The following is a 27,356-nucleotide window of genomic DNA, read 5'->3' on the forward strand; positions in this document are numbered from 1 at the left end:
TAATAATGTCATCATACATACCAAACACTAAGATGGTCAAGTAGAGACTTTTCATGTGTTAAATTAGGACGATTTTTGTCCTGATTGTTGGCCATTTAAGAATGCTGTAGACTGCAAAGATGCAAGTCATTCCAATGTAGAAAGCCTGAGGTTAAAACAATTACTTCTTTAACAATTGTATTTACTATTCATAGGTATTTACCAAGTTTGACTTTTTCCATTTAACAAGTCATTGTATTGTTCAGAATTGTAAGTTGCTCGTATATGCCATAAAAATCAAGTCCTTTTATGAGGACTAATTGTTGTTTTGTTTGAGATTATTGCTGTCGTCTGGAAGGCCGATTTGGTATTGTGTCAAAATAACTTTCGCAATAGCTACATTGCTTTTGCTATTGTAACCGTTCACACCTTTCATTTGTAAGCTAATTACTATATTGTCGTATCTAAATGATGGTTTTTACTAATTAGAGCCGTCTTATCTCAAACTGAAACAATCTTTTCGATTCTTTTGATAAAATCTCGATTCTTATCAATCGTGCATCGGGCGATCAAGTAAGACGGTCCTCTCGAAGATGAAAGCTAATTACATAGGCGCGTTAAAACAATCATGATTTCTAAATGAACGGCCGAGTCGATAAGGGCTATTAGATAAAGTTAGTTTGACGCGAAGAACAACAACAACAACAAAAAAAGGCGAAAAATTAGCGATAGCACTCGAATATATATCAGAGTTGCCTTGCAATCTCCGTCACATTCTCATTCCATTGCGAAGGCAACAGTTACAATTTACGCAAAGCGTTAGTTTTTGAAATTCTCAGCAATGCTAGTTCAAGAGGAAGGCAATTTGAATATGTCTAAATCAGCAGCGCAAAACGTATCGGGCTCTTTCTCGCCCGGTTTTGTTATGGCAGCGGACCCCATCGGTCTGAAGGAAGCAACAGAAGGAACGCCATTAAGTACTCAACTTACCAGCAGAGTTGATTATGACAGCACGATGGATGAATCTATATTTTCACCATCACGTTCCAACAGCGACAGCAGTTTTTTCCAGTCTTTTCAACCTCTTTCCTCATCTTGGTCGTCTGGTGTTGCATCAAAGTCGCCGAGCTCTGACACATCTGCCATAGAGTCCGAGTCAAAAACGGAAGAGGAGCAACAAGAGATCAAGAACAAAATGGAAAGTAGATCATCTCTTTTCACCATAGATGCAATTTTATCGAAGGACTCCAGCAAAAAACATTCTGAATTCAGACTCAAGCGCCCGGCAGAGTTAAGACGCGAACGTGAAGTCAAAATAAGTCGTCCCTTACCGTCGTCCGAATCGTACATGTTACCAGTTTATGGTAACGTCACAAACACGTCATCAGCGCCCCCTCACCAGCAAGGAAATTTATTTGCTAACCCAGTTATACAGTCGGTTCTCCCAGGACGTGACAGTATATCCACATACCAATGGACTCTACACAAAACCTACATGGAAAGTTATCTTCAAAGCAACAATCCTGCCCACATGATGAATCCATATCTTGCCAGGAATGGTTTTTCCTACCCGATGACAACCACTGTAGGCTGGTCTTATCCGACTTTTCCTTCGCTGTGGACCGGGTTTAAAACAGAAATCGCCGCTGGACCTCGGAGTAAGTCTCCTGTTAGTGTTATTTGTAAACTTGTGTTTAGCATGTGATCAGTATTCATAAATAATTTGTAGAAGTTCGTTTGTAAATTAGCCGGTATAGTTAATGTGATGCGCCTTAATGTTGTTTCGTTTGCTAAGCTGAACTAACTTATGTTTTTTTACAGATTGTTTTTCACACCAGGATTTCAGATCACCTATCCAAGAATGCCCAGCGACCGGCAATGTTGACGGTATTTGTCGGTCTCCTAAGTCCGACAAAAGTAAACGAATGCGCACGATTTTCACATCGGACCAACTGGACTGCCTGGAGCGCGAATTCGAGAAACAGCATTATATGGTGGGAAATGAAAGATACTTTCTCGCAAGGCAATTGAACCTGAACGAGGCTCAGGTACGGTGAAGTCCCATTTTAGTGCTATTATTGCAATGATGGTTATAGTTAATGAAACCTTTTAATAATGTGTTGCTTTGTCTTCAGGTAAAGATTTGGTTTCAGAACCGACGAATCAAATGGCGAAAAGAGAGACAGCAAACTGGTAGTAGTAACAACACGATGAAACCTGCTCCATCTAAATCAAATTTCAGTATTTTGTGTGAGAAAGCGGCCTCTTCAGATTACAGATAAACTGTCTATTTTTTTGTTCCATGTCAGTGTTAATTTCGCCCCGATTAGGACGAAACTTAGGCCTACATTCGCCGTGTTTCTGTTTTTTCTACTGCCCATGATACTCGTTTATGACATAGTATATTGTTGCTGTTTGCTCAAAAAGAATAAAATATTGAAAACCCTATGAATAAAATTGGTTCATGTACCAGGAGAAAGTTCTATAAACTTGCTTGTTAAAATGTTTGCAAGGATTACTCTTCTAATTGCCAAAATCCTAGACAGATAATTGGCGTGATCAACGGTCTGAACAACTGTGTAACATTTCGCATGGAGCTAATGCGCTCACAACTACTGACTGGCACAATACAAGACCCTCTCAGTTACACATTATCAGCAACGTGTATTCATATTTCAGTACAGCTGTACAACATGTAGGAAAGTCAACTTCATTTTCAAACATAGAGAAATAGAAGCGACGATTATTACAATTAAATCTGCAGCATCGTCTGCAGAGCGTCACAAGATATTTAAACCGAAGAGAATGGCAGAAAAATGTCCAAAGACTCAGTGTTTTGACTGAAATGAGCTATAACAGCACGAGTTGAATCTTAGCTGCAGCAAAAATAGATCTTTGAGTTTAACTTTCACCCAAGGCTCGATCGCGTGCTTCAAGCTTGGCGGCGATTCTTTCAAGTTGGCGTTTCGCTTCGCATTGAGGGAAGTTGTTCATGTTGTAGTACTGAGGGGCCACCTTCACCAACCTGAAAACGACTTGTAATTTAGTTCGCCTGTTTATCAATGACTATATCATTTACGACTTGCGTACAATGAATTGATCATTTCGGCAGTTACGTCAATAGTTACTACTGTACTTTATTACCTACTAATCACTAGCTACCGATAGCTACTAATCACCGGCAATTAATTGCGCTCACAGCGTTTTGACACTACCGATGAATTTTTAACAGACGATTTTACGAGATAAAAGAAAAGAATTGAATAAAGTTCGGGTTTGACTCCCAAGCTGGCACCCTCTGTACTCACCATTCAGGTTTGACGTCTGTGCATGTCCTAATGTAATTCTTGGTGGTGAGCACGAATTCGTTGTATAAGACCCATTCTGGTTTGTGGTCGAGGCAAGTCGACGGATGCAATTGTACAACTTGGTTGTCTTTGACGGTCAGATAATGTCCAGTTCGTTCTAGATGTGCTACCTAAATTTTCGTGGAGTTAGATAATTTTTTATTGAAATAGTAAGTGTTCTATGCTCAACACCCATTTTTTGAAAGAATTTAGAAACTACGCCGTACGTACGCAAAAATGCTCGAGTATTATTGCGATGAAGCAAGTTTTTCTTGATCAGCATTCAAGAAAACGCTAACATTATTTGCTGCTAATTATAACTTTCGCAGAACCTCGCACGAAACAGGAACTTTTCGATCACGTACCTGCATGAAAAATCCAGCCACCAAAGCCTTTCTGATATTGATGTAGTAATCTCGGCTGGTGAACTCGGTGCTTCGGCGCGGCAGAGCAAATCTATCCATGATGCGGGCAAGCTGTGTGCGCACGTTGTCGCATGAAGCCATGGATCGATTGTTAATGAAATTATCGAAGCACCATTGCGTGGTGCCTTGGTCTGAAAAATCATCACATTATAAGTTACGTACAATCTTTGAGCAAAGAAGAATGGAATATGAAGCGTATATCACAAGCATACTGGTTAGATGTGTATATAAGTGCAGCTTCGTATGGCAAATATTACTACGCAAAAACGAATGCAACCTGAAGCGCCTTACTTTGCTTGTAAGCATGGTAGACGTTGAGCATTGTCAAATGATCTCCATCGATGTGTGCGAATTTCATTTTTGCCTCGTCCGCTTGTTTTTTTGCATCTCCGGGTCGCACAAAGCACTGTGGAACTGTCCAATCAGAACAGGGGACGCGCCACAGGCAACGTCACGCCCGGTTACGTTAGTTCGTGCAACAAGTACTAAAATAACTACAGAAATCAGACGCTAACTAGTTAACATGTAACCGATTAACTATCCGGCTATAATAAGCCCTGTGAATATTTACTACTCATAATTCCATAAAAAGGCTTCTAATAGTATTATTTTGAAACAAAAGACAAAAACACCGCTGCCTGTATGTGTTTTATTGTAAATTTACCTGAGATTAAGTCATACCTGATAACATGGCAGTAATGCTGAGAATTTCATTTGAGCAGTTGTATTCGCAACTTGCGACAAGCATCTTTGAAAGTTGAGGATCAAGAGGAAACTCGGCCATGATAGATCCCAGCTCAGTCAAATCTCCATCATCATTGAGAGCAGCCAAGTAGTTGAGGAGCTCAAGAGCTCGCATCAATGTCTCAGGAGCTACAATAAGATTAAAATTTATGGAATGATATTCCTTCATTGATAAAAATAAAGAACGGCTTCATGTTTCACTAAGTGAAACCTCTGTTAGAAGATACTGCAATTCGTACGCTTCAGCCGCAGGAACCCATGTGGGTAAGTGAGAAATTACAACACTACAACATAAAAATAAAACAAGATTATCTCATGCCAACCTGGTGGATCCATGAAGTCGAAATGGACGAGATCATCGATTCCCAACTTTTTCAGATGAAGCACAACTGAGCCCAGATTTGAACGCAGGATTTCAGGATATGTATTTTCCTTTTTTGCAACACAAAGCTTCATTCGTAATCATGCTCGACATTGTTAAACAAGGTAATATCTAAGAATGAAAACACCATTCAGGTACCTGCATTTCAGTTTTATACGCCTTCTCCGTGTAGAGTCGGAAACATTTCCCTGGTCTAGTCCTTCCTCCTCTTCCAGATCTCTGTTGTGCGCTCGCTTTACTTATCGCCGACACCAACAACGACTCGACACGAATACGTGGGTTATAAACCTTTTGTAGAAAATCAAGTTAGATTATTATAGGCCCCATGCAGAAGAAAAAATGTTGTTTTTCAATTTTAGTTTAAGGCAAGTTGTGTAAGTTTGTCCTAGAAGCAGTAGATACACCGAAGGTGATGTAATAAGAAACATGCAAAATCACGTGACTTACTTTCTGCTTGGAAAATCCAGGATCAATAACAAAAACTATCCCATCAATAGTCAATGAAGTTTCAGCTATATTTGTAGATATGACAATCTAAAGAGATGATCATCAAAATGCGTAAATAAAATGGAACCAAACAAGTAAACAACCAAATATATCATATACCAAAAAGAATAGCTTACTTTTCTTCCAATTGCTCCATTAGCTTTCTTGGGAGGAGCAGATTCGAAAATCCGCTGCTGTTGAGTTGGAGGAAGTGTCGAATAAAGAGGAATGATCTTTAAATCACCAACTTCTGGACCCAAGTTCTCTACTTCTGTCTTCAAGCGTCGACATGCTTCATCAATTTCCTGCAAACATTGTCATTATAAGAGTTAGATTTTGTTTAGATTTATCCGTATTGTGCTTGTGGTCATAGCCCATGTAAATTACTACTGTCTGCGCTCATTAACTCACATAAACACAAATGAAGTTAAAATACAATAACAAACAAAATAGAGAAAAGAAACTTATGCTTTCGATTGAAATATACTTACAGGCCATTTCTAACCTAACAGTAGATTTGCTGCAACGATATTATCCAGTTAATGCTTTAATTACACAACTTCTACGAAATTAAAAAGGAGGTGCTAACCTCTTGCCCTGTTAAGAAGAGCAGGATGTCTCCCTCATCTTCTTCACACATATGAATCTGGACAACTGTTCTTATCGCAGCTTCCAAATAATCACGCTCTGGCTCTGGGGTGTAAAAAATCTCCACAGGATGTGTTCTTCCAGGGATTGTGAGAAGCGGGGCTTCGTTGAAATAGGATTGAAATTTTCCAGCATCCAGTGTGGCGCTCATAACGATAATCTGATAAAGAAATGATGTCAAGGATAATGACATAAGAATGAAGTCACAATATATGTTATTATTATAGCACTAAGCATATAAAAATTTTTGACAACTGATATTTAAATGACAAAACTGAATTTATCTTTTTCATGACAAAGGTTGGTAGCTTTGCTAAAAGTAAAATAAAATCTCATTAAATCAACCTACTTCTACATTTTTAAAACTTTGGATAACACAAAGTACTTCAAAAATAATGACACAACGGCTAGTAAAATACGCCTAAAACCAGTAACACAACCTACGAAGCACATAACTCCAAATAGCAGTTAACAGCATTATAATAATTGTAATAGTTATCAAGGCGATTCACTTTAACTAATAGACCAGAAATGCAAAGCATTAATTTAGTATTCTATTTCCAGTTTAGTAAATAACATAGAACTCAGTTTATGAAATTAGTTACCAGAGTTGAACTTTGTGGACAATTAAAGCAACTAGACAGGAACTAAGACAATAAGATGATCCATAAAACGTCACCTTATATAATAACCCAGTAGGCTCGCCTAGCTGAGGCCAACAATACTGATAGCCGCAACAGTAGGACATTACCAGCACTGTGATCCATGCCATTATCACAATGCACAGCAATGCTTTTACGTCAAACTTATTTTTATCTTTTCATTAGAGACAATGTCCGAGAAAAATACGTGTGTGTTGAATGCTTAAAATGAGTTCATTATCACCCACTCAATGGTTCATAGATATTTACCACTAATTTTGTTACTTTGGACAAATAAAATTTTAGAAATGCTGAAGTAACAACAATAACTCAAAGTTATAGATACTCAAAGTAATTAATTAGACTGGTTTATTCAACTTCAAGCTTTAGCAACATGTGAAAATTTAAAGGTTGTATAGCAGTGGTTCTCCACCTGCGGTATGCGAAGTCATTTCAGGTGGTACGCGGTAAATGCATTTATTTTCAAGTTAAATAACAGTTTTAACAAACATTAAGCTAATTTTTTCTAATGTAGTAAATGTTTTCATCGTAATGCATAGTTAAATATTTTATGCGTCATCAATGATAGGAATTATTATCTTTCCAGATTCTATCCAAATTGCTTTTATGACATCATAGCAAAACAACAAAGAAACACAAAACTTGACCACCGGCATATCGCAAAGTTAAAAAAGAGACATACAGCATCATGCTTATAACAGCAGAAGTTTAAGCTGGTGAGATATGAAAGTAAATCATTTCAATATTTCAGAAACTGGGGAAATGGTTTTAATGGGGGATGCAAAATACTGTATTGCACTTTGTTTGGAAAGATGTGAAAATGTAAATAGCTGTTCTGTTTTTTTATTTACTTTTGATATTTAATGAGACAAGAAGGAAACCACAAAGTAACCAGTGTAGCATAAATGAGGGTAGATCGGTATCTACTTTAACGTGATTTTTACTTAGGCTTTTAGAATAGTATTCTTGCCAAGTTTATTCAAAATGTCAAAGCGAAGGTATAATCCTGAATATATAAAATATGACTTTATTGTTTGTTATTGAGCTCCGAGGAGAATATCTGCCACAATGAAAACTCTTTCGAATGCGGCTATGAAGCCAAATATGCCTGAACACCATCTTTAGTCAAACCAACTAGAAAAGAATAATAGAAATGAGAGCTATTTCAAGCGACTTGGTGAGAATGTAAAGAAACAGCGCTTAGGCCAAAATATGGCAGGGATTGTCAAAGCATCCTATGAAGTTTCTCTTCTCATAGCCTTAAACTAGCAGGCTCATAACATTGCTGTGACACTAACCCTACCAGCAGCAAAACTAATTGTCCGGCACCTGATTGGAAAAAAAAAATGTGGCAGAGTTAAATAGTGTGTCTCTTTCCAATGACACTGTAATTGAAATTCGAAATGACACAATGGAAATTACCGCGCCAACTTATTTGCTAATCCGCCCCTGGTAATAATCCTATATACATTTGAGTAAAGTTGAGTTTTTCGATAATTTATTGAGTACGCAACAAGATCATTGAACTTCGAGGTGGTATACTGGTATGCCGTAAGAAAAAGGTTGAAAACCACTGCTGTATAGAGTACTCAGTTAAAACACATTTTACTCAAACTGTTTGTGACAATGACAAATATTATTATACATCAAGAAGAATTCTTGGAACTTAAACGCACCTTTAAGTCAGGACGTTGTTTCATGACTTCTTTGATAACACCGAGTAAAATATCTGTGGCCAAAGTACGTTCGTGAGCTTCGTCGAGTATGATGAAATCATATCTCTCCATCAGTGGGTCAGCCATGGCTTCCCGAAGCAGCATACCGTCAGTCATGTACTTCAGCAGTGTTTTGGGAGATGAGCAATCCTCGAATCTAAGTTGTAAGCCAGTAAATTGATTATATCAAATAATTTGTTCTTTCAATTGTGAGCTAATTACTAATTTCTCTATGTATTTAACACTATTTATAATTAACATTTTATGTAAATTTACTGCTAAACCGTCAGCAATATTGCTGCGGTTGCCTCCTAAAGTCTTTTGAAACTGTTGTATAATGTATATACCGAATGGTGTATCCCACTTCTTGTCCCAGCATAACATCCATTTCCTCAGCAACACGTTGTGCCACACTCATAGCGGCTACTCTACGTGGTTGCGTGCATGCCACTGCCTTACGCGTTGATACAGGATTATGTGAACGCACATATTCAACGCACCATTGTGGAATCTAGATAAAAATTTTACAAAAAACAAACATGCTTTTAATGGATAATGACAAAAACAAAAGTTTTAAAAATATAAAATAATTTAAACAAAATGTACATGGGTTACGGTATTCAAAATGACGAACAATCAACAAAACTTGTTTCCAAAAACAAGCGATTTCAACCTTGTTTAGCTAGTCACCTGAGTTGTCTTCCCAGACCCTGTCTCACCCACAAGCACAATGGTCTGATGTTTCTGTAGTAAACTCATAAATGTCTCCTTGTATTCCCATACTGGCAAGCCCAGCCTCTTCTTCAGGATGTCATAGTACTTCTGTGTGTAAGGCAAGCCACTTAAGGGATTGACCGGGACCTGGAAAAAGTATAGCGGTCGTTCAAGGTTACCACAAGAAAATAAAAAATTTGGTAGGGCTTAAACCATTATCTAGACTAACTTGGGTAGGAGCAACTAGTTTGCTTAATGATGAAGAAGAGAGTGATCTGGAAGGGGCTTTTCTGTCTCTGTCTTCACGATCCCTGTATCTGTAAAAGAAACAGGTTTTTTTAACTGGTGTTGAACCAAAACATGCGTAGCGAAACAATACACAACTTCTATTGCAAACTACCAGTACTGAAGACATCTATTTCTGTAATAACTTTAACAAAATACCAACCGGTCACTATCTCGGTCTTTATCACGATCCCTGTCGCGATCTCTGTCCCGGTCAGATTTTTGGGACTTTCGTCGACCATGGTCATCACCAATGTCTAAGCGATGGCGTTTTGACATTTGTTTAATGAGAAATTGATCTACCTAAGTCCTACGTATCATTTCAAAATATATCTTAATTTGTGACATACACAGAATCCCGTGTTTCATACAATGATATGTGACAGGAAGTAGGAACGAAAGTTTCAACAGATAGTGGCAAATTGATCGTGTAAATACAATGTAGAAAACAACTGTAAAATTTGAAAAACTTTATCTTATTCCAGGAAATACAAAACTTAGAATTTTGTCCTCATAATATTTAAGTATGATTAAACACAAACATAACTTTGCAGTACACCGAATTCTTAAAGTGTATTTTTAACAATTTTTAAGTACTCGTTAGAAATGCATACACATGGAAACAATCTGATGGAAACAATCCTGTAAGTCACCAAGTTAGTGTTAGCGACAAAATTTGTAAACTAAATTATTACACGTCATAGCAGAAAAATAAAGAAATTTCTAAATAAAAATTGGCACATTAACAACTTAACACATGCACAAAAATCCAAACTGGTCTTAAATAGCAAGGTGGACATGATTAAAAATTTTAATAATAGAAAGATTGTCTAAAATTCCCAGAAACTGATAAGTGATAAATCAGAACAATTCATGTTAATACTTATACTTCATGGTATGCAGTAGTTCAGCTTTCATTATAACCAGTTTATAGGCAACATGTAAAAACGTGTTTGTCCAAAATAAACATTAGTCATATATGGGCATTCTTTTACTCAAATTCCATTTATTATTGCTCACTGCAATAAACATGTAAAACAATTGAAAGCTCATCAAATACTTTATTCAGGACAATGTTAAGTCCATAAACTCTGTCACTATAACTTGTAATGCATACTTTTAAAATCGTTTTCACAAATTATCTTATTTTTGATAAGTCAGGCGAACCATCATCTAATGCCATGTTGAAAAATATCACAGGGATAAATAACCCAATATACAGTCTATAAAACAAATTTTTCAAAAAAACTTGAATACGTTAATTAAATCATTACTTTAATGTTAGTTTTAAAGCATAGCAGTTATTATTATATTGACCATATGCTACAAGCAGATGCAATATTGTGACCTTGGAGCTAACAGGATGAACTGATTGGTTTGCAAAAAAGACACTGCTTTATTTGATGCATTGTCAAGTCATTCACTTTTTAGGTGACAGACAAGAAAGGTATTTGTATAATGTATGTTGATAGACAGTCTTACATAACAAGACATAATTGTATAATATTAAGTTCACAAATAATCAAAATTGAGTCATAGAAGAAAATGCTGCAAACCAGCACAATACCATGACGAGACACACCACATTGCTATACTTCCTTTAACCACACCAAACTATAAAACAAACTGACAAAAATAGATCAGCACCAAAACATCTTATATGAATCATCTTATTCGGCAAGTTTAAGTAAGAGTCTAGTGTACTTCGCCCATATCAAACAACACATGTAAACAAAGGTTTCAATTGTTGGGCAGTAACTCTGACACTTTGTCATGGACCCTACTTAACAATTAAAACGGCAACTTTAACATGAGATATTGCATACAGTGCAGCATTTACTGACTTAAGATTCAAAGCATTCTCTTTCACGGGGCTTGTTTATGACATTCAACATCAAAGCATGCACAATAATGCTTATACGTTAAGTCCCAAAAAGCACAGATTGGCTTACCAAGGGTATATATATATATTTACTGCTTGTAAAGAAGAGCTAAAATTAACTAAATTGCAACAAAAAGTAAAACTAGTACTGTTGCTACTTATTGCCCAGTTGTATTAGCAATATCAGGACGCTATATGTATACAAAGTTCTAGAAAAGTAAAAAATAAAACTACCTTAAGGCAGTAAAAGCAAAAAATTTCCATTATCAAAAATTAACTGAGCTTAGGATGCTGGAAACATTAACACTAAGTTGAAATTTTGCTAACTCTGCAATTTTGAAAGTTTTGAAACAAATTTGAATTGCTGTTGTATTTGCTGTGAGAGTGTTTTGATTTGACTTTTTTGGAACGTCCTCTATCATATTCACGATCCCAATCATCGATGTTCGAGTGATGTTGCTTCTTATAATCATCTTGGGCATCTTTTTCGACAAGCGATTTCTCACCGTTCCATGTAGAAACGTAGGTACCATAGGCTTTGTTTGACGACTGCTGTAAAAGTTTAGATAAAATACCGGAACGTTCACTGCTGCCAGTTTTGGCATCATTTTGATCTATTTTGGCATCCCATTTCTTTACTGAAACATTATGATGTGAAGATGAAAAAGACTTAGAGTTACGTTCAGAAGCAACAGAAGAATCAGAATTTGATGAAATGGAGTTATGTCTATGACGTTTTCTTTTCTTTCCTTCACCATTCTGCTCATCAGCAGGCTTGTGTTTTCCGAGCAATTTTAATTTTTTAGCATGATTTGTTCGCTCTTTATCTGATCTTCGGCTGTCATTAGACGACATAGAGTTGTCATCTCCATTACTTTTTGAGGTGCTTTTTGTAAAACCATTAGTGGGAAAGCCGTGCTTTTCTTTTGACAGACCACTGTGTAGTTTGTGCCAATGCTTTTGATGCTGAGGTAAATTTGAAAAAGACTTAAGTTGAAACGATATCTTTGGTTTGTTTCCCTGCTGCAGGCGCTTCTTTGAAGATGAATTATCTGAACTTAATCTTCGTTCTTTGATCTTCTTTTCAAACCAGTCATCTTCTGCTGTCTTTGAAGCAGAACTGGAGGTAGTGGAAAAATTTTCTTCACTGCCAGCTTTCTTCTTATTATTTAGAAAAGCTGTATCATTTTGTCTGTTTTTATTATCCTTGGAAAAAGATGGAGCATCGCTTCCGTTGCATTTGGTTCCACTAAGCCTAGTGTGGTTAGACTTTTCCATCAGAGTTAAAGTAGGGGGTTTTGATAAATGGCCGTGTTCGGGCTTGCATTCTTTTGTTGTAGTACTAGTGGATGAACCGTTAATTAAGCTGCAAGATGGTTTTGTGGTATTATTTAATTTCTTTTCTTGGGCATTGTTGTTGCTTGTGGAGTGAAATGTAGAAACAAAAGCCTTCTTCTTGGTTGGTTCTGCGATGGTAGAAAGCTGTACTTTTCTCATACCATTTTTGGGTTGAATAACACCATTTGGAAGGATGTGTTTAACCTTCAAATTGGGGTCATCTTTATTCTTTATTTCCTTATTTAGGACATGGAGTATAGGCTCTCGTTGCAAACTTCCAGCTGAAGATGCTCTATTTTGATTGGCAACTGGCAATTTAGGCCCAGTAGCTCTATGATAAAACAGCAAGTAAGCTTGTTGGCTTAGTGCTTGATTGGCACTAACCTGATAGACTGATGAATCATTGAAGCAGTACCATTGTCCATTTGCAGCCTTGGCATAAGCATAATAATGTCCTGATTGACAGCTAAATCCTGAATGGACTAAAACGGCATACAGTTCATACCATAATCCGTTCTTTGGTGAATGACTCATGTATGGACCAAAGTTCAGTTTAGATGGATAAGAGACGTCTTTGTTTATTTTGTTACCCATAAAAGAAGAAAAACGCTTAAGCTGAATTGTGAGAATGTTTGGTGATCTATGAAACGAGAAGGTCTTGCTTGCAGGTACGGCATTCTTACATCTGTCGCATTTGTAGAGATTGTCTCCTTGCAGAAGCTCAGGAGTAACAAAACATTCCAAGCACCGCTTTAAGTCAGAACAACCTTGCTTGTTAATGTCCAGGCTAACATCGAGAAACGGGTCAAAAGTGTCAGAAACAGCTTTGCATTGTCGACATTTCACTCGACTCCGTAAATATCCACCAAAAACACGATAAACAAAAGTGGTAGCTTTAGTATGAATGTCCAGTTTATTTGAGTAGCCATGCAAGCAAGATTTCTGCATTGCGTCAATAGAATACCGAATAAACTCATGGGCATCTTCTTGTCGACCAAAATGTAGGTGCTTTGCGATTAGTTTCAAATTTTTTAAAACATTCAGTGGTCTGATAGCTTGACCACTACTGTTAAAAGCATTGTGTAAATGCTGCTGTAATATGCATAACATACAAAACTGTCCATTTACTCGGCAGTGACCTTTGTGATTAGCATTTATTAAATAATTCGCCAAAGGTGGAGTGTAAGTTAGGCATTGGAGAGCAGAGTTCAAAAAACAAGTGTTTCCAAGGTTCGTCAACCCAGAACCAACTCTCATTGATTTCTTCCAAGCAAGTTCCACTTTATCTGATGCAAAAAGCACAGATTTAGGAGCAGGAACACCATCATTTGTTGAAATTGAGCTAGGAAAAGGTGTTTTAAGTCCATTAATAACCCCTTCCTTTTTGTTTTCGGAGAGGGAAGGGTTTAGTATAACATATTTGCTTTTCAGTTTTTTCAGATTCAATGTGTATGGTTTTTGAGCATCAACAAAGTCTATTTTCTGAAGTAAGATCTTTTTGGCAGAAGAAGTTAAGCGATCATCCAAGTCTGCGTTAACATCTCTCTTTTTGCTTTTCGGTTTAAATATGTCATCAGCTATCTGCTTCACGACAGTCATGGTCACTGTGGAAGTTGAAAGTTAAACGCAAACTTGAATCTCTTTTACAAAACAGACAACTTGCATTGCAAAAACTTTTCACAAATACACTGATCAACAATGGACATTGTCAGCAACATTTACAAGGCTAACGAAACACCAACTGTGAGAGCAAAAAAAATTATCAACATATTCCTATCTAAAGCAAAATTAATTAATATCTAAAGCAGTTTTAGCCACACTCCAGGTTGGAAAGTTTTGCCAAATGCATGGGGGATTAAAATTAATTGCATGTATAATGGCTAATGTTTTATCTTGTTGCGCAAGCTTCTTACGCAAAAACAGCAAAATTTCCAATCTGGGAAACACTTTCCAATGTAAATAAAATAGAGCCCGATTCAATCCAATGTTCACAATTAAACCTTAAAGACTCGCTCCTGAGTAGAAAGTACGGCACTTTGCGACGACAAATTGTGCATGCAAATACAAAAGTTTTTGCGTATGGCATGCACTGAAGGCTCAATTCTTTGTTTATTCACTATACATTGGCATTCAAACAACCAGTCTTTATTTAATTATTATAAATTGGCGATATGAGTAATATTCGGCTTGCACGTTGGCGAATCTTGTGCGTTTAAGTGTCCCACTTTCCACTATGGAACTCACCCATACCGCACACAGTCTAGGCTACACTTACTGCCTTGCTTTAAGCACTGGTACGGTCATATGGTACTCTAGGAATCATGCAGATAGAGCAGCCTGTTGCGCTAGTTTCTACTGGCATTGTATTTTATTGTAGCCTACTGTAACAAACTATAATAAGGTACTGTAAACCTGTCAAAATAATATAGACTAGGCCTGTTTGGGAAGACTTATATTGAATCCAAAACACACATCATAATTGGCAAAATAGTTTTCTTATTATTTGGTAATTTCTAGGAGTTACATTTCTATTGTTTATGGCATGCTTCTATAGCCTTTCGCTTGCCACATCAACTCTGAAAAGCATCACAAACGCAAAGTTTACGCAGCTTAGTAATTTATAAGGTTCATAACATAAAAACATTTTACTACCTAGTGTATTGTGAGTTGGCTACATAGTTTTGGGTGTTATAGTGAGTGAAAGCTTGGGTGTTACAGTGGATTGAAATATAATTTATCTGGCTAAGTATTAGTTCACTAGGGTCTGCAATAATGCTTGCTACTTTGTTTTGGCCACCATCTAAAATGCCAAAGTGTGTCCTCCTTTAATTAAAACGTTGCGGCCATTGGAGAATGCTTGAATGGTTTAATTGACGCTCTTTTACTTGTTGTGAAAAAGGAAAGACGTTATTTCCTTATGTTGGTTTTGCCGCATTTTTATATCTCAAGTTTCAGGTTTTGTCTTGCATGTGGGAATATAATTTAGTATAAGCTATAAAGCAAATAGGCCTACAGCAAATGCGCAAAGATTAAGCCGGTAAACAACAACTTCTTGGAATCAAAATTATGAAGTCAACAGACAACTGTTTCAATAAAGACGGTGGCCGGAACATTTATAGCACTTTGCACAAGTTCAAATTAGTCAGATACATGCCATTTTTCATACCTAAAACTATGTGACTAGCGAAGCATCATTTTATTCCACATGTTAATAACAAAAACACCTACATATTTCGGCCCAGCGCCACTAGTTGCATTGTGAAGTCACAGTGATTGCTTTAATTACGATGCTCACATTTCGTTGCAAATCTTAATCCCTCGGGGAAGCTGTATTTAAAACCGGTTTTACAAACCCATTTGCTATAAGGCTATGCTCCGAGGTATTCAAAAAGGATTGCAACTTTTTTTATCAGACACATCTAGTTTTTTAACTGAGAACCCAAATGTAGTACAGTGGAGACCACGTTTTAATGTCGATTAGCCAAGACGATCAAAACTAATAAAACTGGAAGTTAATATGTGTTGATCTAAACGTATGCCAGTTTTTCCTAGGACAACTACTAATTAGCAGTTATCCATGCCTTAAGATGAGATTCGTTAGTATTGAGGAATAGCCAAGAAACAGCATCAACTTCATCCACCCCACTTGACTAAGGCATGACAGAAGCCGCAAACATTGATGAATGTTACTGTTAAACGTCCAGTAGCGCAGTACACATACCAACTCCTTATACAGTACGACGTAAAAATTTTTGTACTATAGTGGAAATGTAAGTGCTATTTGCGGCGCATTACATAGCATAATTTTGTTTGGCATTTCAAGCAAAGTTTAAAATAATCAACTAGAAGTAAATATAGTGCACAACCAAATGCAGCGTAGGATTTTAGTGGGTGTCTTGGTGCCATGGCAAGCAAATTTTGAATTGGGCTTTGAGCTGAATGGATGCTTACTGGGCACCTATTGTTTTTTAAATGATTGGTCTGCACTACACATTGAGATTGCCCATGTAACTAATGTCTGGATAATGCCATTGTGTAAGGTGTGATCTGTGCCAGACTATACCACACTATGCTCACAATACGAAAAGATGTATTTGCAGGAAATTACTCTAGCAATTGTGACTACACGATTGGGGAGAAAAAGAACAGAGCTTTTATGAAATTTTAGATCTAAAAACACTGCATGGTTGATTGTGTCTGTTGGCAGATTAAGCTTAGTTTGCCAGAGTTGGGCATCCAACTTTTTCAAGGGGCACCCATTTTTACAAAACCAGGATGCCGAAGGTCATCCATTAAAGACAGTTAAGGGTATTCACTGCCAAATGACGTCACAATTTGGATAGCAGGGGTCTAGTATACTAGTGCATCACGCGGTTGTGTACCCGAAAATACTAATTGCGTAACCGGCTAGCCATTAAACGAAATAGTTTTTTCCAAATTCGGATAAATTCGATTTTTCCCGCACGCACGATTTCTCGTCGAAAACTGCCGTACTTTCTAGTCTGGCTAACGACCAACTAACAATTTAACAAAAACAACCACAAACCTCGCCACAGCCAGACACTCTACACACAGAACAAGACCTGTTGGTTGCCAAACATATCGATAACTGTCAGTGGGAAGGATGAGTTCTGTGACATATGTAAAATCAGATACATTACAAGTTTTAACAGTAAACGTTAAAAACCTCAATAATTGCAACTATTAATGCTTGATAATTTAAAAAATTAATATTTTCTGTAAGTTTATTTTATTTTAATTTTGTTGAAATGTTTTTGAATTATCATTTTAGATTTAAAAAAATTTCGTTCCACTGATGCAGTATATTACTGATTTTCTTTGAACGCAAGCATGGCGTATTGTCACGTGACAAATATTTTACTACGGCTGTGGAAGCTCTTTAAGTGCCATGTACAGTAGTAACTAACTACGCGTTTAGTGGAATGCCTGAATTTCACCGACTTTGGTTTATAGGCTCTGCCGACTGAAAACCACAACTTCTACCGTTTCCCTGCTCGTACTTATACAATTAACAATTATCTATCCACATAAACCTCTTATTATGGTTTTGGAAGGAAACATTTCGTACTACGGTCTAGCACAGGGGTGGCCAAACTGTGGCTCTCGAGCCGCATGCGGCTCTTTGAGCCTTTGATTGCGGCTCTTTAATGAATTAGCATTGTTGAATTAGACATGCATTTTCCCCGGTCTAGACGAGTTGTTTCATCAGATTATGAAACAATGCGTTCTATCACACGTAGTAACAATGGACTCATTGTTAGTAATAATCAAATTACACTCCAAAAAGTACATTATTGTACAGAAGTGTGCTAACTTGTACACCGTAGTTAAGTAAACTGTCAGATTGAAGCTGTATGTCAGGGCTGACCTAGTTTTAAGTCTTGGATACGGTTATACTAATAATTGCAAAAAGAGATGGTGAAGCCCAGGTGGAGATTCATAGTATCACCACGCAGCACTAATGTTTATCAATAGCTACATTTCGTTGTGAGTGAATAAATTCGTGTTTTTATTGTGTTTGTGTTGTGGCTCTTTTAAAACTGGAATTTGTTATATGCGGCTCGAGCATGAAGCAGGTCTGGCCACCCCTGGTCTAGCAGTTAGTCTCTAACTAATTGGGATAGTCAATAATTTCCTTTGGAATAACAATAACACGTCCCCACATTCGCACGGTTATATGTTGAATCCGAAAAATCACCTCACGGCTTAAGACCATTTTTCTTGCTGTAATTTTCAAGACGTTTCACACATTTTCTATACCAAAAGATTTGTCTGCATCGCCATTACGCGATAAATAGGCCCATGCAGATCTGAAGTCGACTACAAAAATATGTATTTGCATATCATAACACTGCAACATCACACCACGCATAGTTGCAAAAATCCACTAATCGTTCTAAAAAACACATGCACAAAGAAAATGATAGAAGAAGTCACTGCAAGCAATCACACTCAGGAACATTCTGCAAATCAACAAACTTAAGGTAACAACGAAACGAGCTCGACGAGCATTATTTTCATAAATGAGATATTGAAACCACGAATCTGCAATATTTTGTCGATTTTTCGAACAAGCAAAAACACATAAGATGCTGACGGTTAAAATTCAAGTTGGTCTGGAACATAACACACGAACACGAAGAGCCAGACTTTCAACTTCGGGTTTTCTTTGAAGCAACTCCTTAGAAATGCATTCAGCCTCTTGTTTTATCTGAAAATTACAAAATATGTCATGGTTGCGGGAGGCAAACCTCCAAATCATATAAAGTAAAATGGTTTCCGAACAAATGGACTACATGCATGGTTAAGAATCTCCCAGCTCTCAAATATTTTGGATTAATTCACAAGTAAAATCGTTGACTAGAAAAATATTTATCTGACTTGGTCCAGCTCCTCCTGGACGGCAACCATGTCCAAAGATGCGTTGGGATTAAGCGCTGAGGATAAATTGTCATCAATCCAACGTTCGAGAACTTCTCTCTGCTGTCTCAGTTTCCTGTGAATTGAAAACAACATTCATAAACATACTGTCTACAAATTTTCATCTCAAAATTACTGCACTCAAAGATGAACAATACAAAAACGAGATATGATAAACTTCGAGAGAAAAGAGATACCAGGGATTTTCTTTTCGACTCACTTCAACTGATGCTTTTTCTTTTGAAATTCTTGTAAGTTTTCATAAATCAACTTCAGTTCATCCTTGTCACCACGCTTTGGTGACGCAATGAAGGTCTTGAATGTCGCTTTCTTCGTGTCGCCACCACCACCGATGTCACGGAGACTTTTATCTTCATCGTCCCCTTGATTTTCATGGTAACGCACTTCCTCCTGTTTCCTCCAATCACCGTTGAGATGTACGGCGCCTCCATGGTTATCAACATCAGTGGAGGATGGTTCGTTATCTTCTGATAAGCGAAAAGCCGAAGGCGGCAAGAGGACAAGGTTTGAAGTATTTCCTTTGTATGTGTTTTGCGAGGTACGGTCTGGCAGTGATGGTGCTTCTGGTGATGGACGGAAATTACAATATGACGTCACAGGTATGCCATAAGGGGTTCGTGACGTCACGGCCGAGGTAGGGGAACGGTGGCAAGATGGGCTCGTGTGAAAAAAGTTTGCGGAAGTTTGTAACGGGAGTGATTGGCAGAATTCGGAAGATGAACAGCTTGCCTCCTCTGCTCTCTCAAAATGTTCAGTAAATAGCGCTCTATCACCAACTATCAAACCTTCCCTTCCCAAAGACTCATCAAGAAATTCCGGATGTCTTGGTTCCGGTCTGTGTGTTGGCGATATTTTTCTGCATAAGAAATGATGAAATTAAAACGCGCCATCGCTGTCTTATTCTAGACACATTCATGTATTTTATGCAAAACTCAAATAAAAACCAAGTTTACCGCATCGGTTCCTTTTGTGTAGGTACCGGTACGGGGGGAGCCGTAATCGGACCCGGTCGGCTTATCCAAATTTTGCTCGAATCTTTCACTGCGCATGTAGTAATCGGGGCCCACTCGGGTTCACGAAAAGGGGTAATGCGACTACTGAAGTTGGGTTGGCCCGTTCTGCGTCGAACTTTTTCAATCCAAAGCTTACCGTATTTCCACGCTAAGTGGTAAGCAACGTAGCGAGTCTAGAGAGCAAAAACTATTTAACTTCTTACACAAATGAAAAGGTTAAATAGTAATAAAAACGTTGTAATCAGCGCTTTAGGGGAGTTGATAAGAATTTCCGTATACATTAATAGTAAAATTGTCTAAAGCCAGGTATTTCAATAGAGATATAAATAATAAAGTATTTTTCGGGCATTGAGTCTACCTGCGCTTGCTGACACGCGGCTAGGCTAGTTCTCCTAGCAAGTTGGTCGCCATGGTAGCGTAAAATCTGAGAACAACCTTGTCTCAAAAAATGACAACGTCGTGCGTCCATGGCCCCGTCGTAGCGAACTTTCTTTCGTTTTTTCTCGGAGACGTAGAAGCGCCAATCAAGGAAGCACTTGCTCTGTAACGTAATTGCCCAATGCCAAAGCGCTTCCCCTGAAAAACATCAAGATTATAAGTATAGTAATGTGCTACATATCACGCCAAGGTGTTATGAGGTTTGATTTAAAAGCAATATAACATACCTGTTTTGCTTTCTTGTTCGTATCGAAATTCTAACATAACTCTCCACTTAAAAAAGTAAGTTTTTAATATTCGGGAATCATTGTAGTTAGCAGCCTGCCGTTTCATAAGATCTTTCTTTAGGCATATATACCTAAATACAAAATAATTCTGTTATTGGCTCACCTTTTATCTTTTTTTTGACGCATAAAGTTATCATTTTCTCAATCGGAAAGCATATTGTGGAGAGTACTGTATATTAAAGGTATCCTACAACAACAATCAAGGCGTGTATTGCTTAGACTCTCATACTGTAACGGGATTTCGAAAGGGGCGTTCTACAATCACTCAACCAGAACGTGGTTAAAGCCAATTAAAACAGAAAAAAAATTATAAAAAGCACTGATTGCAAACGACTCGTTGACGTCGCAGCAAAAGATATTCACCGGGTCCTCTAGGTAGGAAAAGGATAGTTACCTGTAAACCCTCCATGCTTGAAAAAGGATTCTGTTGACTTTGTTATTGTAATGGAGACATGCTCGGGTAAAGTTGAGTCGATCGCTCACCGTGATGTCTTTTTGTTGTTTCCAACGTTGAAACAACAATTTAAGTTTTGAACGATCCAAAACTGACCTAGCCTCGTTAATGCCCTCAATGGTTTGTTGCTTTCTGTGGTAATGGACGGCGGCCCATTCCTTCCAACTAAAAGCACAACAAAGATGAACAGAGTATTCCTACTAAAACCTCTTAAAAGTTTTTATTAAAAGTAAAAATGTAAGTGACAAAGAAAGCGCTTGTACGTTGAAAAAGTGCAAGACTTTTGTTTCAAGTGTGATGAGGAAACGAGATAGACGCACAGCACGCTTTGAAAATTAATAACAGAGGTGACATTCTCAAACGAATTTGGGCTGACCACTTCACTAAACTTCACATTCCACGATGTTATGTTTCAACAAAAGATGATGACAACGCACAATATCAGTGGCATTTCAAGAATCTTTTACTCTATATTTAAACAGTTATGCATTCATTTATCCATATTCGTTATATTTTCACTGCTACCTTTTTACAATCGAGCGCTGGATATTATGACGATGATGTCTTTGTGCCATCTCATTAGACCTGCGCTTGACCGCCCAGTCTGTAGTTCTTCTTCTCCACGTTTGAAAAACCTCACAGAGTTTGATTCGTTGTTTGACAGCGAATCCCGCTTCACATTGCTCAGCCTTTGCTTTAGACTGAAAAATTTCAGTCAAAATTAACCATTTAGCTACAGATGAATAATACAGTGAAAAACTTCAAAACAAAAATTTTCCTAAGTAAAATTAAAGTAGAAAAATTCAATCTTTGGTATTACGTATTACTAGTATTAATATTAATCATAACAATACTTAAAAGTTAATCAAAATATCAGATTCTCAGTAAGACAGTTCAGACGTACAATTTCACAGTAACATTTCCAATATTTCATGCATTTGGTTAGAAGCTGTTGGCTGTGGTGATAAACAGACTTTTCAACTTTTTGCTTAATTTCACGTTTACCATCTGTATATTGTCGCCATGACAACCAAGCCCCAGCCACAACGCTGTTTTGATGATACAAAGCAGCATATTCAAATTTCTTGTGTCTGAAACAATATAGTAGAGGAGACTTCATAATGCATATATAAATTGAGGATAAGTTTGATAACTTGGGCAAATTTTTCAATATAAACTGAACGACTCTCGTTACAATTAAGTGTCATGCTGTCATGCACGTGCTAAGTAAAATTCATGTAAAGATGTTACTTATTTAGTATAAGATATAACATTAACAAATTTAAAAAAGGTAAATCAATTTTACAAACAATCTTATAGATTGTAGGATAAGGATCGCACCTTGCAAGTGCTTCTTTGGTGTAGGCAACCCAGCTTCTCACAGCCGATCTTAATAACACTTTGCGGTAGTGAACTCTGGCGATGGCGTCACTACGATTTGCGGACAAAATTATTTGAGTCTTGCTCTTCCACATGCAAAAATGATGTCTCAAGGTGTTCTCATTGTACTGGATAAGCGCCTAAAAAAGAGCAAATAATTACACTGTAACCTCACAAAAAGATTTCTTATCGAACAAACTGGAGAAAATTTTTAGACAATATGACATTGATCGATATCTACCATTCTTTCCATTGTTCTAGTTTCCTGTTCATGTTCAAATCTTGTCCACCAAAGGTAAAAGTATTTCGATGACAAAACTTCCCTACGGAAACAAAAACTTTCGTAACATGACATTAATACATCGTAATTTATAACTACGTAACATGTACTTTTCATAAAGGTACGACTGTACATGTAAATACATTGTACAGATGCATATTACGATGTTATTGCTACACACCTGCGAAAACTGTCTGCATCTCTTTTAACTTGATTGATGCCTTTTACTTCTTTTACATAACTCTGCCATTGGTGAAAACACTTAGGTTGTGCCTGCACAAAAAATACATAATCAGTTGGCGTTTTAACAAACTTTAATCTGTTACTCAAAATTTAATTATTTATGTAAGGTCCAAAATTAATTTCACCTTGACTATGAAGTGCGCTTCTGCTTTAATAATATTCTTTTTTTCTTCAACTTTCTGGATTTTGTATTTACGTATAGCAGCAAATGTATTCTTCAACATCACGAATCTGATGGGAGAAACAATACAATTAGAAGTTGGAAAAAAACTTACTTTTCTGAAGTAGCATGTTCATGTATACTATTGAATAATAAATAATATACTGACAGGCAACCAAGTTTTGCTGTGAAATTTTCACTCTGAAGCTGATGTTGACAGAACATTCAACAAATTTACATTTATATACTATATTTATTTTACTGCATATACTATAAAGTTTTTTTGCTAAATGTGAATAATAATATAGTTTGGTAAAAATAGATTTTGTTGAAATATTTACAAAAAGAGCACTGCCGATAACACAGCTTAATCAGACCATTTCGGTATCAAAGAAAATAGGTCCCATTAAGTGGGGAGAAAAAAATTCCACAAATTGTGATAGATTTTTATGGTTTTTAAAAAAGGTTGCAACACCTGCAACTTAGACTAAAAACACAATCAAAATGCCATTAACAATCAAAACAAAATACATATTTGGCCCTGCATCATAATTAAAATCTGTTAGATCAGATGACAAATGATTTTTTGAAGTGACCAAGTGCTTGTCCACATGTAGCCTACTTTACTTTGAAATGGTTTAACATAAACCTTACTACATTTCTCACATTGCTTCTTGATACACCATCTTGCATTTCAGAATTTAGATATGAAAAAAATATATCAAAAGCATAAAATGTTAAACCATAAAAGCAGAGGGTGGTCCTACTAAGCGAGAAAACTTGTATCAAAAATGGATTTGGATTCGGATAATGGTCTGATTAAGGAGGTGATCTGTCTAAGCGAGGTAAACACTCGACTGTGTATAATTCTTAGCAACATTTGACAACCTGTGGTGTTCATGAGCCAAAGTCGTAAGTTCTGACAAGTCCTTTTCTTCAATCGTTTCCATTCTTTGCTGCCACCTTGTCCAAAATCTAACCAGTAACTGAAGGCAGAAAAGAAAATTTATGACAAAATCCAAGTGCAAAAAAGCACAAACTAAGTGGCATAACTGAAGCCAGCAATAAACTTACAGAATTCGCATAAAAGTGAATAGCTTTATATAGTGATTCCATCTTTTTACGATGAAGAAAAACCCCATACTTTAAACAGAATATTGACTTTCTCTGTGAAAAGAAAAACAGAAAACATGACATTTATTACCTTACTTTGTTTTAGTTGTTAGCATTTACAACACCATACAAAGTCACAAACAATACATAAACCTGTGACAAGCAATATTTGCTAAAGATAAGTAGCGCACTTACCAGTAATTGTTTGCGATAATGAATATCTGCTAAGGCTTGCTTGCGCCTTTCTAAGTTAACCAGTTCCACAAATTCCAACCATTTCAAGAAGTATTTTCTTTTAGTACATCGAACAGACATGGTTTCACATACTGCTATTCGTTTTTGATGCAATAACATTTGTTCATATCTGCATTAGCATTTGCAAATACTGGTAATACTTTATACTTCAAACATACTGCACAAACATATTTCATTTGAAATGAGATGTCAAAATAGTAGCAATAAGTGTTGAAGTCTAACATTAAATGAAATTTTACATGTAATCTTTTCAGACATACGTGATGAATCTAGAGAAGTTAGGAAAATGTTTGTATAACTTATCTTAAAACTGAACAAATCAAAAACTGATTTCAGTAAAAATATCTTTAACCTTTAGAAAAATACAAACTTTAGATACCAATGCTTTAGTCTAATTTGTGATAAGGGAACTAAATGCACTAGTAACATAGAAATATACCTTGACCACCAGTGTGTTATCACTCTATGTTTCAATGAAAGTTCATACAAGTGCTGGGCTTTTTTGTAAAGGTTGTATTTGCGTTGTTTTATAGCAATGTATTGAAACCAGCTTTGAAGAGATCTCTTTACTATAACCATATTGTGGTGCTTTGTGGCATCACTGTTGTTTCGATGGAGTTCACAACGCTCATTATACCGCGTAAGCCAAACATTCCAAGTCTAAAATATAACTAAATTAAATTAATCAACTTTATTGTTAGCAACTTGTTTAGTATTTTACCACTGCACAGAAATCAGCGAAACAGCAATAACAAATTTTGTCCAATATGATAAATAACCTTCATTTGAATAACATTAGACCAGTGACAGGAGGCAATGCCCATGTTTTCATCTTCCTTACGCTTGGTAGATAGCGCACTTTGCCACTTTATCCAAGCTTGTTTAGTAGCGCTAGTTTTCGCAATGCTATATGCTTTGTTATAAAGATTTTTCTTGACTCTACGAAGTTGAACGTAAACCTACAGCCAGAACACAAAAGTTCAAAACAGGACATCATATATAATAATGTCATAAAAAGTGAAACCAGTGCTTTTCTGAGCAGATTATTTGTGACATAAACAACTGGATACGACTAACAGATACTTACAGTTGCAGAGTAAGAAATTCATAGTTGTAACATACAAACAAAAGCTAAAATTCGTACCTTCCACAATGAAATATATTGTCTATACGCCAGTGATGAATAGTGCTTTAGTGCAATTTCTTTTTTTGCTTTCTGTTGCTTTTTGTATTGAGTAAACTCTTTCCAAGCAAGCCACACTTTTCCATAAGTACGATACCTGTTGGACAAATCAAAATTGCATTAGCTACTCATATGGAATGTGACAATTCATAACATGATAAAAGTGCAAAATTCATTTAAGCCAAGGAGTCAACAGAACAGTACTATGAACAACTGTAAATGTTAAAGCAAAAATTGTCAGTGACACAAAAAATACATTTTCTGATATAATTCCATCAGAATGTCTTGGTGACTTTTTTACAAGCTTAAAACAATCATACGCTAGTAAAAAGTTCAAGACTGGGTAAAAGAAAATGAAATATTTGTTTCGTCAAATATACATACACACATGATACCTGTCAAAATATTCTGCTCGAATCCAAAGCTTCATCTCTCCACACTTTTCCCACCATACTCCCTTCCATTCCAGAAAAGATTTTCGAATTAGAGCTTTTTTATGATATGACGATGCTTGAGAAAATGTCATTTTACCGAATGCTCTATTGATCCATAAATACAAAAATTTCCGAGCTTGTGTCCTGATTCGAATTTCTTTCAGTCTTCCTCCTCTGTAGAATAATGAGTCGATTTAAGCTTAAAATTGTGTGTTTTAGAACATTTTTAATCTGTGATGATACCTCACCAAAACTGCTACAAATGTTTGCACCTGGAGTACAATAACAAAAAACAAATGAATGAAAATGATGACTATCAAAAAAACAAGTATGCCTGTGCACAGAAAAAATGATCTTATATAAACAAAATAAAACAAACATAATAGTTTTACCTATTCCATGTATAATCTACTGGTCTTCTAACAAAGGTTTTCTTTTTTCTTTGGCTGGCAGGTTTCCTCAAGTTATCTTTCTTAGATGGAAAATTTTCTTGATTTACACGGTGTGATGCAGAATGTTTTGGTATCGTAAATGTCTCCGACTTTTTTACTCCAATTGGAATTTTTGAAGAAATTTGTTCCAAGTTTGTATTTTTGTCTTTAAGCTTCATTCTTTTTGCAGTAATTTTCATGTCCATCTTAAGAAGGTTGACGTCTGCATTTCCTGCTGCACTCATGTTGGATATGTTGAAGTATTTTATTCAGCAGAAAGAATAATACGGCAAAAAGTCTGATAGGTTAAGCTTCACTTGGTGCAGGTATATCCAATTGCAAATACATTTCTGCATTCACAAAACTTCAACTTCATTATGTTTCAACTTTATGCTTGATACATTTTGAATTCATATAATCAAAACAGACTAGCAATCATGTCACGTACTAAGCCTGTATTATTCTGAAAACTTGTTTTTAAATATATTTGTTTTTAAATGTATAGACTCAAAACACCAACTTTATGGCCTGCAGTCATTAGAATTCCCTAGAGCCATGAATTATTGTTAAAAAAATATGTAAAATCTATGAAAACTTGGCTATTCTTTTTAATTTG

At 36.5% G+C, this 27,356-nt stretch overlaps 4 protein-coding genes across 4 annotated transcripts; 1 reads left to right on the top strand and 3 right to left on the bottom strand.

The window, feature by feature from the left end:
* Positions 1-734: 734 nt before the first annotated feature.
* Positions 735-2,427, top strand: LOC143460219 (uncharacterized). Its single transcript, XM_076957648.1, has 3 exons — positions 735-1,637; positions 1,801-2,027; positions 2,115-2,427. The coding sequence occupies exons 1-3, from the start codon at positions 821-823 to the stop codon at positions 2,259-2,261; spliced, it is 1,191 nt and encodes a 396-aa protein (XP_076813763.1). The 5' UTR covers positions 735-820; the 3' UTR covers positions 2,262-2,427.
* Positions 2,428-2,623: 196 nt separating this feature from the next.
* Positions 2,624-11,516, bottom strand: LOC143458711 (putative pre-mRNA-splicing factor ATP-dependent RNA helicase PRP1). Its single transcript, XM_076955560.1, has 15 exons — positions 9,551-11,516; positions 9,332-9,419; positions 9,079-9,249; positions 8,736-8,899; positions 8,350-8,545; positions 5,953-6,171; positions 5,501-5,668; positions 5,325-5,411; positions 5,016-5,165; positions 4,819-4,927; positions 4,433-4,624; positions 4,043-4,165; positions 3,692-3,882; positions 3,288-3,457; positions 2,624-3,004 (listed from the first exon to the last, which is right to left on the bottom strand). The coding sequence occupies exons 1-15, from the start codon at positions 9,664-9,666 to the stop codon at positions 2,881-2,883; spliced, it is 2,268 nt and encodes a 755-aa protein (XP_076811675.1). The 5' UTR covers positions 9,667-11,516; the 3' UTR covers positions 2,624-2,880.
* On the bottom strand, positions 9,698-15,216 carry LOC143458710 (uncharacterized). Its single transcript, XM_076955559.1, has one exon. The coding sequence runs from the start codon at positions 14,204-14,206 to the stop codon at positions 11,576-11,578; it is 2,631 nt and encodes an 876-aa protein (XP_076811674.1). The 5' UTR covers positions 14,207-15,216; the 3' UTR covers positions 9,698-11,575.
* A 3,235-nt stretch (positions 15,217-18,451) lies between these two features.
* On the bottom strand, positions 18,452-27,210 carry LOC143460536 (protein SFI1 homolog). The gene is made up of 21 exons (XM_076958091.1): positions 26,702-27,210; positions 26,271-26,483; positions 25,837-25,972; positions 25,472-25,651; positions 25,132-25,352; positions 24,633-24,801; positions 24,399-24,491; positions 24,213-24,310; positions 23,290-23,395; positions 23,103-23,194; positions 22,883-22,964; positions 22,603-22,781; positions 22,166-22,352; positions 21,787-21,962; positions 21,202-21,426; positions 20,748-20,878; positions 20,441-20,658; positions 20,023-20,255; positions 19,269-19,925; positions 19,010-19,124; positions 18,452-18,839 (listed from the first exon to the last, which is right to left on the bottom strand). The coding sequence occupies exons 1-21, from the start codon at positions 26,983-26,985 to the stop codon at positions 18,735-18,737; spliced, it is 3,900 nt and encodes a 1,299-aa protein (XP_076814206.1). The 5' UTR covers positions 26,986-27,210; the 3' UTR covers positions 18,452-18,734.
* Positions 27,211-27,356: the final 146 nt, after the last annotated feature.

The sequence above is a fragment of the Clavelina lepadiformis genome, chromosome 5 (genome assembly GCF_947623445.1).
Source record: "Clavelina lepadiformis chromosome 5, kaClaLepa1.1, whole genome shotgun sequence".
Taxonomy (NCBI): domain Eukaryota; kingdom Metazoa; phylum Chordata; class Ascidiacea; order Aplousobranchia; family Clavelinidae; genus Clavelina; species Clavelina lepadiformis.

What these genes read in the sequence shown, in the direction of transcription:
- LOC143460536 (XM_076958091.1), bottom strand. Translation starts at nt 26,985, where the DNA reads ATGAGTGCAGCAGGAAATGCAGACGTCAACCTTCTTAAGATGGACATG. An exon ending in GATGCAGACAGTTTTCGCAG is followed by an intron (nt 22,965 to 23,102) that starts GTGTGTAGCAAT and finishes TTGTTTCCGTAG; the next exon opens with GGAAGTTTTGTCATCGAAAT. An exon ending in CTAGAACAATGGAAAGAATG is followed by an intron (nt 22,782 to 22,882) that starts GTAGATATCGAT and finishes GCTCTTTTTTAG; the next exon opens with GCGCTTATCCAGTACAATGA.
- LOC143460219 (XM_076957648.1), top strand. Translation starts at nt 821, where the DNA reads ATGCTAGTTCAAGAGGAAGGCAATTTGAATATGTCTAAATCAGCAGCG. An exon ending in AATCGCCGCTGGACCTCGGA is followed by an intron (nt 1,638 to 1,800) that starts GTAAGTCTCCTG and finishes GTTTTTTTACAG; the next exon opens with ATTGTTTTTCACACCAGGAT. An exon ending in TGAACCTGAACGAGGCTCAG is followed by an intron (nt 2,028 to 2,114) that starts GTACGGTGAAGT and finishes CTTTGTCTTCAG; the next exon opens with GTAAAGATTTGGTTTCAGAA.
- LOC143458711 (XM_076955560.1), bottom strand. Translation starts at nt 9,666, where the DNA reads ATGTCAAAACGCCATCGCTTAGACATTGGTGATGACCATGGTCGACGA. An exon ending in GGTCTGGGAAGACAACTCAG is followed by an intron (nt 8,900 to 9,078) that starts GTGACTAGCTAA and finishes ATTTTTATCTAG; the next exon opens with ATTCCACAATGGTGCGTTGA. An exon ending in CGTATAAAACTGAAATGCAG is followed by an intron (nt 4,928 to 5,015) that starts GTACCTGAATGG and finishes GTTGCAAAAAAG; the next exon opens with GAAAATACATATCCTGAAAT.
- LOC143458710 (XM_076955559.1), bottom strand. Translation starts at nt 14,206, where the DNA reads ATGACTGTCGTGAAGCAGATAGCTGATGACATATTTAAACCGAAAAGC.